Source organism: Staurois parvus, unplaced genomic scaffold (genome assembly GCF_062004578.1).
Source record: "Staurois parvus isolate SC_StPar_1 unplaced genomic scaffold, SC_StPar_1.0 ptg000232l, whole genome shotgun sequence".
Lineage (NCBI taxonomy): Eukaryota > Metazoa > Chordata > Amphibia > Anura > Ranidae > Staurois > Staurois parvus.
Window position 1 is genome coordinate 649622 of NW_028318028.1, and position 15946 is coordinate 665567.

A 15946-nucleotide genomic window follows, 5' to 3' on the forward strand; every position below is an offset into this window, starting at 1 on the left:
AGGCACTTATATAGCACCATCAATTTATACACACACATATATACTGTATAGTACATTCACATTGGTCCCTAACTCTCAAGGGGCATACAATCTGAGGTCTCTAACTCACATATTAGGGCCAATTTAGACAGGATACAAATAACCTACCAGCATATTTTTGGAGTGTGGGAGGAAAGCAGAGTACCCAGAGGAAACCCACACAGGCACAGGGAGAACTCCAGACAGCTGGTGCTATGGATGGGATTTGAACCAACAACCCTAGTACTATCAGGCGGAAGTGCTAACCATTTAGCCACTGTGCTTTTACTCTTCAGTTGGGGATAACCAAAAATACAATGTGACATATCAGTACAAAAAAAATTGAAGGCATTCAGAAAGCAGGCTTTCAGATAGTTGCATAGCTTAGTAGAGCATGCCTAATGGCCAACTCAAGCTTATAAAGAAATAAATGACCCCAACCCAGCATTCTGTAAAATAACAATAGCTCTCACTGCAGTATCCATACTATCCCCAGTTCTCTCCCCTACAGACTCATTGCTTTGTGGTCCAGCAACAGGGAATGTGTTAAGGTAAAAAAAAATGTTTAGGCTTCAGAACCACTTTAATAATATAAAAAAGTGATATTTCTACTTTACCCCGGAAGTCACAACTGGCTGTCATTAGAAGGCATGGTCCCTCTTTCGTAACAAAATCCCCTTGTCCCTTGTTTCCCCTCAAACATCCCTCTGTTATGTCCGATGTACACACTCCTCAAGAGTATCATTCAGCCCTTCCTTCTACATCCCATGTGATCTTAAACATCACAGGGAGTGTGAACAGTGGAGTCCCGAGGCAGCTGCAGGGGGTGCGCTCCACACTGGGTGACTCCTACCGCATGGGATGACACCGGACCAGCTCCACAAAAAGGTAAGTTGTAAAGCAAATATAAATATTGTGATCACTCCCAAAGTATAAATAGCTACAACAAAAGAAAGAAAAGATAAAATACTTTCACCCTTGAAAGTGATATAACAAACAAATTGCTCTTTTCATTTATCCCTATAATACCCTTTCTCAGATAAATGTATGTAAATAAAATCAAATATACAAACACAGAAGTGTAATAACACTCAAATTGGATGAAAAAATAAAATTAAAATAAAGCTATAGTATCCAAAAATTGTCTTTCAACCAAGTCAGATCACTTTTTCTCCTCTTTCATAACTTCTTCTTGTGATATTATATATGGAATTTCAAATACGATGATCCAATGCAGAAAACCTCAAAAAAATATAAACCGCAAATAGTGTATTACCTTAATTACATATAATTGTGCACTATGTGTCATGCACACTCCATAAAAAGGTGTTCAAAACCGTGGAAAAAAAAAAACCAAAAAAAAAATTTTTTTTATTATCTATATATATACTCTAGATGTGCACCAACAAAATAACCCAAAATGCATGTAAAGTATATCTCATTAATTGTGACAGTGAACTCAACACACTGCAACCACTACTACTATACCATAAAACAAATGTGAATCCAAACAATTATATGTAATTAAGGTAATACACTATTTGCGGTTTATATTTTTTTTGAGGTTTTCTGCATTGGATCATCGTATTTGAAATTCCATATATAATATCACAAGAAGAAGTTATGAAAGAGGAGGAAAAGTGATCTGACTTGGTTGAAAGACAATTTTTGGACACTATAGCTTTATTTTATTTTTATTTTTTCATCCAATTTGAGTGTTATTACACGTTTGTGTTTGTATATTTGATTTTATTTACATACATTTATTTGAGTAAGGGTATTATAGGGATAAATGAAAAGAGCAATTTGTTTGTTAAGTTGTAAAGCAAGCCAACGATCCCCGCAGGATGGATCCGAATTTAGACAGGATCTAATTTAGCTACTAGTATGTTTTGTAGTGTGGGAGGAAACCCATACAGACACAGGGAGAACATGCAAACTCCAGGCAGGTAGTACCATGGCTGGGATTCAAACCAATGACCCTAGTACTGCCAGGTGGAAGTCCTAACTATTTAGCCACTTTGCAGCCCACAGTGACAAGCACATGATTGGCGGGACATGGTTGCCATAGTAATCTCGGAACTAGAACAAGGCTTGGCTAAGAAACCATTGCGCATGTGAAATATTACAGAAAGGACAACATGAAAAGGCGGAAGTAAATTGGACTACAGACTCAGAAAACAATAGTTAAGATGGCGCTGGCTTATCCAGGGAAGCACAAATTTTAAAACAGCTGGAATAAAGTAAGGAACAGGCGATTGCGGCTGAGTTATACCGCAGAATGTGTTGGAATACCTTTTTAAAAAGCAGCATCACGGAGAGAGAGTTTACTACCGCTTTAACAAGGCAAACTGACTATATTCCACTATAATTTTCATCCAAGCCTTAAAATTAATGCTAGGATAAAAATAAAAAATATAAAAAAAAAATAAGTGAGTTTATCGGATGTTTTTTGAGCATTTATTCATTATAGTCCTTGCAAGCAGGGGTGTGGCAAAGGTATGTCCTTTGTCTAAAATGTACTTTTCTTTGTCATTTCAGAAAGTCAGGAGGTATGCCATAACCAAGAGCTGTTGTTGGCACACTGCATGTGAGTTAATACTGAGGACTATAAGCCCAGATAGTGTCTGTTGTCTGCAAGTTCTTCAGCAACTGTTACCAAACAGCGTTCTTCTTACATACACTAAATTACACTCCCATGTGTCTCACACAATGAGTGGTGCTGCTTATTGGGTAAGGGATGGAGTTCAGTACCTTCCATAGCTCATGGGTGTCAGCATCACAACTGACATTGGTAAAGCTGAGGTTTGTAAATCAAGCAAAATCCTCTCTTGTATTAAAAGAGGTATCGACTCCAGAGAGAGAGATATCATATTACCCCGGTACAAATCATTAGTAAGACCTCATCTGGAATATGCAATTCGGTTTTGGGCACCAATTCACAAAAAGAACATTGGGGAACTGGAGAAAGTACAGAGAAGGGCAACCAAACTTATAAGAGGCATGGAGGAGATCAGCTATGAGGAAAGATTAGAGGAACTGAATTTATTCTCTCTTGAGAAAAGGAGATTAAGGGGGGATATGATCAACATGTATAAATACATCAGTGGTTTATATAGTGAACTCGGTGTAGAGCTATTCACCCTGAGGTCATCACAGAGGACAAGGGGGCACTCTTTACAGCTGGAGGAAAAGAAATGTAATCTCCAAACACGGAAAGGTTTCTTCACAGTGAGAGCTGTGAAAATGTGGAATAGACTCCCTCAAGAGTTGGTTCTGGTCAGCTCAGTGGATTGCTTTAAAAAAGGCCTGGATTCTTTCTTAGATACACAGAATATAACTGGATACTAACATTTATAGGTAAAGTTGATCCAGGGAATATCCGACTGCCTCTCGGGGGATCAGGAAGGATTTTTTTTTCCCTGCAGGAGCAAATTGGATAATGCTTTGCTGGGGGGGGGGGGGGGTTTAGCCTTCTTCTGGACCAACTGTAGGTATAGGATTATAACTTTTTTTTTTTTCTTCTAATGGTTGAACTGGATGGACTTTTGTCTTTTTTCAGCCAGACTAACTATGTAACTATGTAAAGTCTAACAATGAACATCTCTTATTTTCTCCATTTGGGTCTCGTAAATATACCTCCTAAAGCATTTTGTAAATATCTTTTATAAGCACACAAAAACTGTTGATCTTGCCAGAAACTTGGAGCAACCCTGTGCTTCCTTCCTGTGTTATCTCTAAGAGTCTATTTAGCCCTCCTAGTTCTCATTTCAGTGCCTCTGCTTTGGATATAAAGACAGTAGGGTATTTGAGTAGTTTAGCAATGAAGACTGGGCAGGGCTGACACCATTCAGTCCACAAAAATGCTGTGTTGTCAGCCCACAATAGGAAATTAGGAGCTGAGTGCATTTCTGGCAGATCAGCAGGAATTTTTCTACACTTGAAGGGTGTTTAAAGTGATTAAACAATGGGAAATGTGCATATATTGCTGTAAGATACGGCTGTTTGTGTCCCCTCTCATGCTCTTGATGGGCATTGCCTCTGGCACAGAAAGTAATAGGAAATCCACCATTTTCCAACTGTCACAGAAATAAAAGGTGAGAAGAAATTTGGGGTTTTCATACACTTTTAATTCCTTTTTATATTGTTGCATGTAGTTCTTCTTTAACATCAGATAGTTCTGTAATCAAAAAGAACTATAACACCATCTGCTGATACTGCCCCATGTGTTGGAGAATTCCATCCTTAAAGCGATACATCAGCAGACAGCTTGAGTGCTGAGCATCCCAGAATCCTCATTGGAGACCACAAAACCACCGCACCACTTCCTCATAGAGAAATGACAATTATGGAGAAAATGAGCGCACAGCTGCCTCTGAGCTAATAATACAGCTCTATGGCATGGACAGCTGGACTTTCATCCATCATATGATGGCATGTTCCTAGCCTAACACTGGAATTGGCTTCCACATGTCGCGTTGTTGTTTTGATCTGTAGATTGTAAATTATATAGTGCATATAGCACAGGGCTTCCCTGCTGTGAATAAAGATATTAGACAGAGTTGGATCTACTGCGATACAGGCTCTAGTATGTGGTGAGAGGGCAGCAGAAGTAGGGGGTGGCAGGCCGTCTCATTTCCTTATCTCACTACATAACCTTCTTATGCAAAAGATTTATATTAAAAAAAAAGTTAAGCAAGTGGGGAAAGCAGAGGCGGAGAAAGGACTCAAGAATAGCAGTTAAATGGTCAGTCCACCGAAAAATTATATTCTAGCTAAGTGGAGTCTGTTGGGAGAACCTTTATCTTCTGAGGGAATCTCCAGCAGCATACCTCTACCATAGTTCCTGGCCTGACCCTATCCATCTTGAAGAGTTCTTACTCCTCCTGTGGCATAATTTATATTGTAAAATAAATTACTGCTGAGCTCCAGGAAAACAGCTAAATATACAACTGAAATACATATATGGGAGCTGTTATATCTGACAGGTTTGTATTTCTGTTCATCCAGTCCTGTGTATAAAAAAAACAGCAAAAGGTTGATATCAAGTCAAATTAGGGTACTTACACTGCTTGCATTAAAGCATGCATAATGTATTGATTATTACATAGCTGTATTAGTGTGTGCCTTTAATGTTGGACTGGAGTTCAGCTTTAGGGTACACTGTAACAGGGGTCTATCAGATTTAGTAAAAATAAAAAGACAGGCAACAAATTTTATAAAGGGAATAGGATGCCCTTTACACTCACTGGCCACTTTGTTAGGTACACCTTGCAAGTACCTGGTTGGACCCCCTTCTGCCTTCAGAACTGCCTTAATTCTTTGTGGCATAGATGTTGGAAACATTCCTTAGAGATTTTGGTCCATATTGACATGAGTTACTATTGCCTTTCTATTATCTCTAGCCATTCTGCCCATTCTCCTCTGACCTCTAACATCATCAGGGCATTTTTGTCCACACAATTGCTGCTAACTGGATATTTTCTCTTTTTCGGACCATTCTTTGTCAATCCTAGAGATGGTTGAGTGTGTAAATCCCAGTAGATCATCAGTTTTTTAAATACTCAGACCAGCCCATCTGGCACCAATAACCATGCCACATTCAAATTCACTTAAATCCCCTTTCTTCCCCATTCTGATGCTTTGTTTGAACATCAGCAAGTCGTCTTCACCACGTCTAGATGCCTAAATGCATTGCGTTGCTGCCATGTGATTGGCTGATTAGCAATTTTTGTTACCAAGCAATTAAACAGGTGTACCTGATAAAGTGGCCGTTGAGTGCAAATAACTAGAGATTAAGAAAATTGTACTTGTTTAGTTTGTGAAAAATACAATTTAAAGGTCCATCTAAATCACATGCAGTATATCCAATAAAATTATTCTCACAGACTAGTCTACAAAAGACATCCATACGAAGGAAAGACTTTTTTTTACCATTGGTCTATAAAAGATTCTTTAGAAGAGGAGAGTGTACAGAATATGTGAAATTATGAATAAACCAATCCCAGATGTCCTCCCTGACCACGGCCATCAAATGCATATATGAAAGCACAGATCCCAGATCAGATATTAGAAGTTTCTCACTGCTCCAGCCAGAGCAAGGCTAAAGAATATTATTATTATTTAAGTAGTGTGCTGTGCAGTACTGGTGTACTTACATCCCTATGCCTAGCATCAGTAATCAGCATTTGTAGAAAGACAACATACATGTACTGATCTGGTCCTTCAAAAACTGCATTTTCTATCACTGCTGACTGTCATTTGATAAGTTAAAGCTGGCTATGAATTATTAGACTTTATTTTAAAAATCTTCATGTTAAGAATGTTCGTTCAATTTTCTTAATCGTTAAAGGGGTTCAATCAATGTTCATTATCAACCACATTGACAAGAAAATTCAAAGTAGCAGGATGGTAAATATTTCTCAAACAAATTTTTAACAGTGTATGCGGTTTTCATTCAGGAAATTAAATTCATTCCAAAATCAAATGTTAACAGCAAATAAAATGAAGTATTTTCGAACAGCATTTGTCAGGTCATCAAATGTGCTAAGAATTTTTGTATGAATGTTCGTACGAGTGTTCATATGAACATTCTTTTGCAAATCTACTAATGTAAGCCAGCTCTACTGACAGGTTTTAAAGTCCATGTGGCCCATACATGGCCTAATTACTGTCAGGTTAGATATTAAACTTGCCTGCTCAGAAAATGGTATGTACATTTTTAAATTTATAACAGAAATGTAACAAATATTCTCCTATTTTATTTTCATGTCAGACCCTTATAAAAGTTGAAACTACTGTATAGTAAAAAAAATACATTGGGTTAATCCCATTAAGCAAGCACTTTTGGGGGGTCATTGTGTCTTTAAAACATCCTATGGAGAAGACATCTCCAGCTGTGTGACTGATTCCATGGAAGGCCATGGGTGATGATCCACAAACAAATCTTTCCACTGGGACCTCTGCATACCAACTCTGACATAATTTTGTATACTTCTGGTGTTATATAAATAAAAATACAAGAGCAATTTATCCATCTCTCCCCTTTATCATGTCCTTTACATATACCATATTGTGTACACAAACAATGGTTTTATACATTTTCTTTAATGTCCGGTTTATACTTTTTTCTATGAATTCTTACGTACTGTCCAAAAAATAATTCAATTGGTTTTACAGATTCCGCCTTGACTTTTTTCAATCATATTGCTGAAACTCAGTATAAAAATATGCAGGATATTAATGCAGTCTTAAATATGTTTTCTACTTTCACTTGGAAAGAATGGCCCATACACAGGATAAGAAAATCATATGAAAATTTCCGTAGGAGGAACAAATCATCAGTTGATTATCTGTTTGTAAGTATAGTGCTTTCGACAGCCAATTTCAACTGTTCAGGTGACAAAAAACAAAGGTACAAGCTAGAAAAGCGTCTGATTTTTGCTCAATGTGTACAGTAATCATATGGAAATAACTGAATAGAAAAAAACATGCATGATCAGAAGCTAACAACCCCCCTACACTTCCTCTCCTACTATACTAGTACATAGCTATGTTTGCCTTTGTTGGCCAGGAATTTTCATACAAGTTAATACCATTCTAGACTACATCATGATATGCACTTGAAAATCAGATTGTTCATCTGTTTTTCTCATAGTGTGTGCTAGGCTTAACTTTGCTTTCCTTGGTGGAGGTCTTCCTGTCTGGAATAACTATCAATCAGCTGTTTGAACTATGACCTTTTTATTGGTGGAGGTTTTCTTGCTTGGGATTGCTACTGATTAGATATTTGAATCCTCTATTTCTGATTGTTAGCTTTCTTCCTGCTTGGAATACCCACCAGTCAGATGTTTCAACAGTGCCCCCAACTCTACGCTGCTACATCTTTGAGCAGCTTGGGCTTTCTTTGGCAAAGTTTTTGAAATCCACTGCTGTTCGATGGACTTCAGAACTTGGGCCCCTTGACAGTGGTATCTTCAGAGCTAATTGGGAGGGATGACAATGCATCTAACTGTGGGAGTTCTGCTCTCTACATGGTGGGTATGTGGACATTTTTTTCCACTTTTTCATTCAGAAAGTAAAACTGATAAAGGGTACCAGATGCTTAAAGTAAACCTGTGGCATCTTTAAATATTGTAAACTGGCCACTGGAATCTGACACAAATAGTTCTATGTGTCTGCTCGCAGGGTAGGTTTATTTCTAAAATGTTCTAAATATAGTGTGCTCTCCAGTGAAAATGCTGACCAAATCTTGCATGTTTATTCTTTGGCCTATCCCCTTCCACACCTCCCTGTAGGCCATGGGTGCTCAACCCTCCAGCTGTTGCAGAACTACAAGTCCTATCATGCCTCTGCCTTTGAGAGTCATGCTTGTAACTGTCAGCCTTGCAATGCCTCGTGAGGCATGCTAGTTCGGTACCAGCTGGAGAGCCACAGGTTGAGCACCCATGCTATAGACCAGTGGTGGGCAACCTTTTTTTTCTACTGAGCCAAATCTCGCCAAAACCACGATTGAAATTTATTTTGAGAGCCACATTTTTAAAACTGAAAATACATAGGATGGTACACTGTTTTTAGTTTAAATAAGTTTTTATAGTAATTCATCCCCCATAGTAATTCGTCCCCCATATAGTAATTCATCCCCCATATAGTAATTCATCCCCCATAGTAATTCATCCCCCATATAGTAATTCATCCCCCATAGTAATTCATCCCCCATATAGTAATTCATCCCCCATAGTAATTCATCCCCCATATAGTAATTCATCCCCCATAGTAATTCATCCCCCATATAGTAATTCATCCCCCATATAGTAATTCATCCCCCATAGTAATTCATCCCCCATAGTAATTCATCCCCCATATAGTAATTCATCCCCCATAGTAATTCATCCCCCATATAGTAATTCATCCCCCATAGTAATTCATCCCCCATATAGTAATTCATCCCCCATAGTAATTCATCCCCCATATAGTAATTCATCCCCCATATAGTAATTCATCCCCCATAGTAATTCATCCCCCATATAGTAATTAATCCCCCATATAGTAATTAATCCCCCATATAGTAATTCATCCCCCATAGTAATTCATCCCCCATATAGTAATTCATCCCCCATATAGTAATTCATCCCCCATAGTAATTCATCCCCCATATAGTAATTCATCCCCCATAGTAATCCATCCCCCATATAGTAATTCATCCCCCATATAGTAATTCATCCCCCATAGTAATTCATCCCCCATATAGTAATTAATCCCCCATAGTAATTCATCACCCATATAGTAATTCATCCCCCATATAGTAATTCATCCCCCATATAGTAATTCATCCCCCCTATAGTAATTCATCCCCCATAGTAATTCATCCCCCATATAGTAATTAATCCCCCATATAGTAATTCATCCCCCCTATAGTAATTCATCCCCCATAGTAATTCATCCCCCATATAGTAATTCATCCCCCCTATAGTAATTCATCCCCCATAGTAATTCATCCCCCCTATAGTAATTCATCCCCCATATTAATTCATCCCTCATATAGTAGTAGTAAGTAAGTAGCAAGTAGTAAGCCAAGTCCCCCCTGTGTCAATTCACTTACCTTTGCTCCGCGCGTTCCTCTCGCCGTGTTCCCGCGCCGTTCCGGTCTTCAGGGCCGACTGTGAGAGGAGCCTAGCTCCTCTCATGTTCGTCACGCTGCCCCGCCTACACACATCCTGACAGCCAATCACTGGCTATCAGGATGTGAGTGGCAGCGAGACTGGCCAATCATTGCATTTGAGCACGCTGCCCTGGCTGTTTTTTTTTTGGATCACGCTGCAGAGTCCCTGCCGCCCGAGAGGAGGGAGGGGAGCGGGCGCCCGGCACACAAGAGCCGCATTAAAGCGTGTAAAGAGCCGTATGTGGCTCGCGAGCCGTGGCTTGCCGACCACTGCTATGGACCAATAACTAGCTAAGTTGGCAGTAGGCAGCAAAGCAATAAGAGGCACAGAGAGCAACCAGGCACGCTCTGGTCAGTCTTTACAAAATAGAGCATCCAGGTTTTTGGATGCTGGAGCTTTCTGGCAATAAGAACTGAGAATTCTAGCATCCACATTCCAAAAGGATTGCTACCCTTTTATTCATTAATGTTTCTGATTACAGATTGCTGGAAGCTTTCATACCATTATGAGGGCTTGAAGTTAGAGCAGAATTGTTTAAATTGGTTTTATATGCAGAGAAAGCTGAATAGGCTGAAATGTTGGGGCTCATGTGGACCGCATCGCCTCCTTCCAGTTATTTTTCTCTCCTTCACCCAATTTCCCACAACCGGCTTTCCAACGTAACTTACTCCTAGAGGTATGATGCCCTGAACACCATTCATTGAGATTTTAGGCCTCATTCACCCTGCTAATGACATATATGGGCTCATCCGTGTTATATGTATTTGTAGGACATTTCTAAGTGAATATAAATGCGTGTAAATATTTTAAATCATATAACGTACACTCACAGTGTTATCTGTGCATACATGCATTCACATTAGTTGTGTTTAAAGAAAATAAAATTCTGTTTGTCCAGGGGCAGATGGATAATCTGAATGCATCTAAACGCATGTAAATGCAAGTACATTGAAAAGTAGGGGAACTTTATCTGTAAAGCAAAAAGTTTGTCTATACTTCCCAGATAATTTCTTAAAAGAGAAGTATGGGGTTTGTTTTTCCCCAAATTATACTTACCTAGGTGGATGTAGCATTGGTCCGATGCTGCTTCTGTGCCCCTCAACTCCCCCCCAGTGTGAGAACTCAGCAATCACATGACTGCTGATCGCTGAGTTCTCACAGCCGCTCTGAGCAGAGTGCAGTCAGTCATTGCTGTCTGCTGTGCCCCCCTGCTAACTGAAGCAATGAGTTGTAGAGTAGAGGGAGTGGCTGGCTAAGGTTCTCAGCAGCTCGCTGACAGGCTGAGCCAGGTGCCGCTCCAGACTCTGGGGTGGATCCCGATTTTAAAGTCGGGATCTTTGCCCAGCCTGGACCGGCTGAGTGATAGCCAACAGCAGGCTTCAGCCCATTGTCAGCTGAAAACGGGTCACAGGAGTGCAGAATGTCCCAAAAAGCTGCACCTCTCCTTTAAATAAACCAAAATCACAGGGCTTGTGTGAATGAAACCTTACCAACAGTCCAAAAAGGTGCCACCACTCTAGTAGGATACTATTACCCTCTTTGGTTGAAGGTTTGAAGAAAAGGTTTCTTATATCTGTACTTTCAAGGGTGAAAGGTTTACTTTTCTTTGGGGATACATAGAGAATTTGGTTCTTGAGACTTACCAACAGTCTACTTAAATTTAAGGTGATAAATCAAAAAGGTAAAAATATGCCGAAGAGCAATGTAGGCTGCACCCTATAGAGTGGATAATGTTGGGGCCCTGCAATAGTCAAGTGCAATACATATTGTAGGTCCGAAAATTAACCTTTACCACTTTTGTGATTGCTTCTAACTATGTAGAAGCTTAAGACAATTAAAATCTTACTAGGTATTTTCAGGATGCAGTAGGCATCAATATAGCTTGCAGAACAGGCACTATATTTTCCTTTATATCACTATTTCTATAAAATGAGTTGCTGTGGTAATTATATTGATTTTGCAGTCCTATCTCAGTTCACAGGGGCCTAGAAAATACAGGCTATAGTCCCATGAAGTTCACAAGGAACCTTGATTAGATATAGATGCAACATAAAAAACAATAAATAGACATCTGGGTGTGAGGTTGTGTTGCAGTACTGTTCTCACAATAAAAAAACATAACGCAACTATCAGGTTTTGCCTGGATACCGATTAAATAAAAGTAACAATAAAAACATGGCCATTGCAGAACATATGTCCACCATCTGCTTTGGATGAAGCAACACAACTCGGGAAGTTAACACACAAACTGTTATACATTCAAATATTTCAGCCACAATAAATCCAAAGTGTCATACCTCTACAATGCTTTTAAGGTCTCTGACATAGGCCTGCTCTGTTTCTAGGATCTCCAGCACCACTCTGTCCAGATGGGAAAGCTTGGCCTTTGGATCCTTGGCTTTCCGTAGAATTGGAGACCATGTACAGCCCAGGAAGGCTCTTTCATTTGGCAGTCCCTTGTGTTCACACTCCAGCTGGGTCACGGGGGTAAGATCAAGGCTAATGTCACTGCCATTCTGCTGGGGATATGCAGGGCTGCAGTACTGTGAGGAGCCAAGAGTTCCGCTGCTTCCAAAGGTACTGTGGCTGTCTTGCAAGGAGGCAGATGAGGTGGAGGAACTGAGGCTAACCGGACGATCGCTGTCCGAACAAACGGTATTCACGGAGGTACAGCTGCCAGACATCCCGGCTACTATTCCACTCAGAGAACTGACAGATGAAGGCCTGGGGACAGCTAGGAGAGAGATGGATATGTTACAAGACTTAAGTTCAGGGTTATGGACAAAAATGGTCTGCTAACATTGATATTGGCTAAATAGGTAGATCAGGATTTTGGTTACCTACACCCCTAGGCCCTCTGTGGTTATGTATTTCTACAAACCTAATATATATTAATTATATTAAGCACTAAAGAGGAGTTGTTGCCTATAGAGAGCAGGCCATATTTGTGTTAATTGTTCCATAACATTAATGGGGGGAAATGAGTAGTCCCTAATAGGAATATTTCTGATTCTGTGCTTATCCTAGATTGTAAGCTCCAAGGAGCAGGGCCCTCCTATCCCTCTTGTATTGAACTGTATTGTTGCTGTATTGTCTCCCTTTATATTGTAAAGCACTGAGCAATCTGTTGGCGCGATATAAATCCTGTATAATAATAATAATAATATTTTCTTTTCTCAAGTCACACACAAGGCACATCATCTTTCTGAACCCCTCCAGGACTCAGAACATTGCCCAGTAATGGGTTTTCCATGATAAAGGCCACACAAGTATCCATTTACCCCACATCAGAGCAAAGTGAGGCATGATCATAGCAGATCAGAGGCAAATCACATAAAACCCACCTTGTTCACCTGGTCGCTCTCTGCTTCCTTTCAGGGCTCCTTCCGGCATGTTGATATGATGGGGGTCTCCCCGTCCTGCAGGGTGAAGAAAATGCTACAGTTCATGAACCAAATAAAAGATCTGTTAAACTGTAATATACAAAAATAAAAAACTTTACCCAGAGCAGCATTTTAATGTGAAGTATATTGTGTTTCCAGCGAGCAACTAATTTGAGACGTTATTAAAGTTTAAAGTATATCTAAAGTATTATTTTCATTTTGGATGGAGTAGAGAATGGTTATAAACCTTGTCAGGTTGTATTTATTGGTCTATTTATTTATCTATTTATTGTTATTTGTGTCCCTTTGGGGAGAATTCTCTTTACTTCCTGTCCTGCAGGCACTAAAGGAAATGAGATGCGATTTCTCCAAAGTGAAGGAAATTCTCCATTTTCCCTATGTCCGCACCATGTTTTTTCAGTAACATATGCATGGTACAACAAAACGCTGAAGGCACAATTTCTTTTGCCAGGGCGCTACATTGCAATGCACGTTTTGCCTTACCGCAAATTGAGCTGCACCACACATCCTTCGAAAGGTACATTAGGGTGCCATTTCAAATAAGTGGCACAACATCTTGCTAGTGTACTTAATATGCATTGTGATAAAGTGCATTAATGCACATGTAACAGCAATAACATGGTGTGAACAGGCTCATAGAGTCTTTCTTTATGATCCTTAAGAATGAATTAACTCATAGTACATGCAGCTCTAGCGGACATTGGGGGCTTGTTTTACAGCTTTTACTGCTTGTTAAAAACACATAAATACTTTGTTGTCCATAGTCAATAACGCATAATCAGTATTAAAGTATTTTCTGTAACTGTTATGTTTGAACATGCTTGAACTTTCATTTTGCAAGCTATATGATTTTTTCATCAAAGTAAAGAAAACACATGACTATGCAGCAAATATATCTTTGAAGTGATGACACATATACAGTATGCCTCATGTTTCAACAAAGCATTTTGTACTCTACAATTTTGTATTTAGTCTTGTACCCTAGATTTCCCCTTTAAACCTGCATAGGAAAGGTGAAAGCATGTTTGCTCAGCCCACATAATAGATTAGATATAGACCACCAGGGGGGAGACTCCACAATCATTTGGCTGGAATCAGTAAGGAGAGTAAACAATTTATATCCCAGGGATCTATACAGATAGTGATCAAGGCAGGCCCCTATGTTTGAATTTTGTTTTCACTATATGGATAAAGAGGAAAGATTGCTCCATGAACTGCCTGTGGTATGTATTTCTATCCCAACATTATTATTACTGGTTTATATTCAGCAAATCTGCAATTAAATAAAACCCATCATCCCCCATAAAACCATCCTGGTGAATCAGGAGAAACCAAAATGTAAGTCAATGTCATTTCTTATTACTACTAATAATAAAAAGAGTAGAAATGACTCTTGTGGCATCCAGATGATTGCCTACTGAAAGAGGCCAGAGGAGTGCAGGTGTCATGGTCAGCCTGTGGGCTTGGAGCAGCGTATCTATGCCTTGTAAGCCCAAGAAGATCTGGACTACTCTTGGTTGTGATGTGTCATGCAAAGTTCCTCTGCAAACCTTCAGTCCTGTGTCCCTGCACACATTTCTTGTAGTATGTTGCATTTAGGAGGAACACTGCTGCGCCCATGCCCTCTCCACCTGTCTAGCGTACCTCTGCCACCTCACTCCTATTGAGAGAATGGGGTCTTGACTAGCACTAGCACAGACCTCATGTGTGCTCTCACTTTACTCCTTCAGCTCTCCCGTACCCTGTGGCTAGGCTGTGAATCTTTGTAACACAGGTTCGGAGCCTGGTTGCTCAGTGAAACTGCTGGGGAGGAAGCCAGATCAATTACTCCCTTGCTACAGGAGGACCCTTCACCCCGCCAGGTACCACATTTCTTGACAAGCTGCTGTACCCTTGACACCATTACTTGGTTACCCATAGCAACTGTATTCCTCCTCTGCTTGTCTTGCTGAGTTAACCTTAGTAATGGACTTGCTGCATACACTGTAAGTGCCTGTACTGACCCAAGTTCTTTTATATGCCAGGAACATTCATGCACCCCAGTAACCTCAGACCAGGCTTTGGAAACAGTTCAACAAACTTTACTGAGAACTTCAAGCAATACAATTACAGGTCCAGCACATTACATCCCTGGCTAATTACTCTTGTGGCTGCCCAGGCATACCTAAAAGTGGTTGTAAACGTCAGACAAGAAATATGAGCAAAGCATATCCCTCTATTGTGTGTACTTGTCTCAATCTAGAGCAGTAAATGTCATTTCTGTCTGCTGCTTCTTTCCTCTGCTATCAACGTGAGTCACTTCTGACAAGTTTTCCTGACACCAAGAGAACAATGGTGACAGGGAAGGGACCTCCAGCAGATCGACAGCCTCAGCGCTGTTCCTGTGAGCTGTGTGGAGGAAGGGGTATCTCTTCCTTCCAATCAGCTCCCCTCACTGATGTAAATTAGCTCCCTACCCCCTGCTTTTCAAAGCTGAGAGATCCTGTGTAAATTCCGCATTTTGAATGGATGTAGGGGAAAGATGACTGTACATAAACAGGTACAACTCATGTAGGATCTGTTTTAATAATTGTTTATCACATGAGGCCAATCACTTCACTGGGTATATGTAAGGGTTTACAACCACTTTAAGAAGGTGTAAGTCCATGACTGGTCAAGTCCATCAGATGATGTTTCTCCAAAAACCAGTGTCCTGGGGTGAACTGTGGGGCACAATAGCCCTCCTCCGTGGCTTATGGTGTCAAATTATTTTGGCCAAGAAGAGCGGAAGCTCCAGGTACCCAGGCTTTCCCTTTTATAGTATATGCATCACAGGGTGGGTAGGCTGGGTCCAAAAGCCTGGGAAAAAGTGCAAAATGATTA

At 40.1% G+C, this 15946-nt stretch overlaps 1 protein-coding gene across 2 annotated transcripts in view; it reads right to left on the reverse strand.

The window, feature by feature from the left end:
• The window catches only part of PLEKHG2 (pleckstrin homology and RhoGEF domain containing G2), a 138791-nt gene that overhangs the window by 68302 nt on the left and 54543 nt on the right, over positions 1 to 15946 (reverse strand). For both annotated transcript variants that reach the window (XM_089679795.1, XM_089679796.1), the window contains 2 exons: positions 13025 to 13099; positions 11978 to 12414 (listed from right to left, as the gene is read on the reverse strand). In XM_089679795.1, the coding sequence (XP_089535921.1) occupies positions 11978 to 12414; positions 13025 to 13073 (486 nt within the window). In that variant the 5' untranslated portion in view covers positions 13074 to 13099. The remainder of the gene's footprint in view (positions 1 to 11977; positions 12415 to 13024; positions 13100 to 15946) is intronic.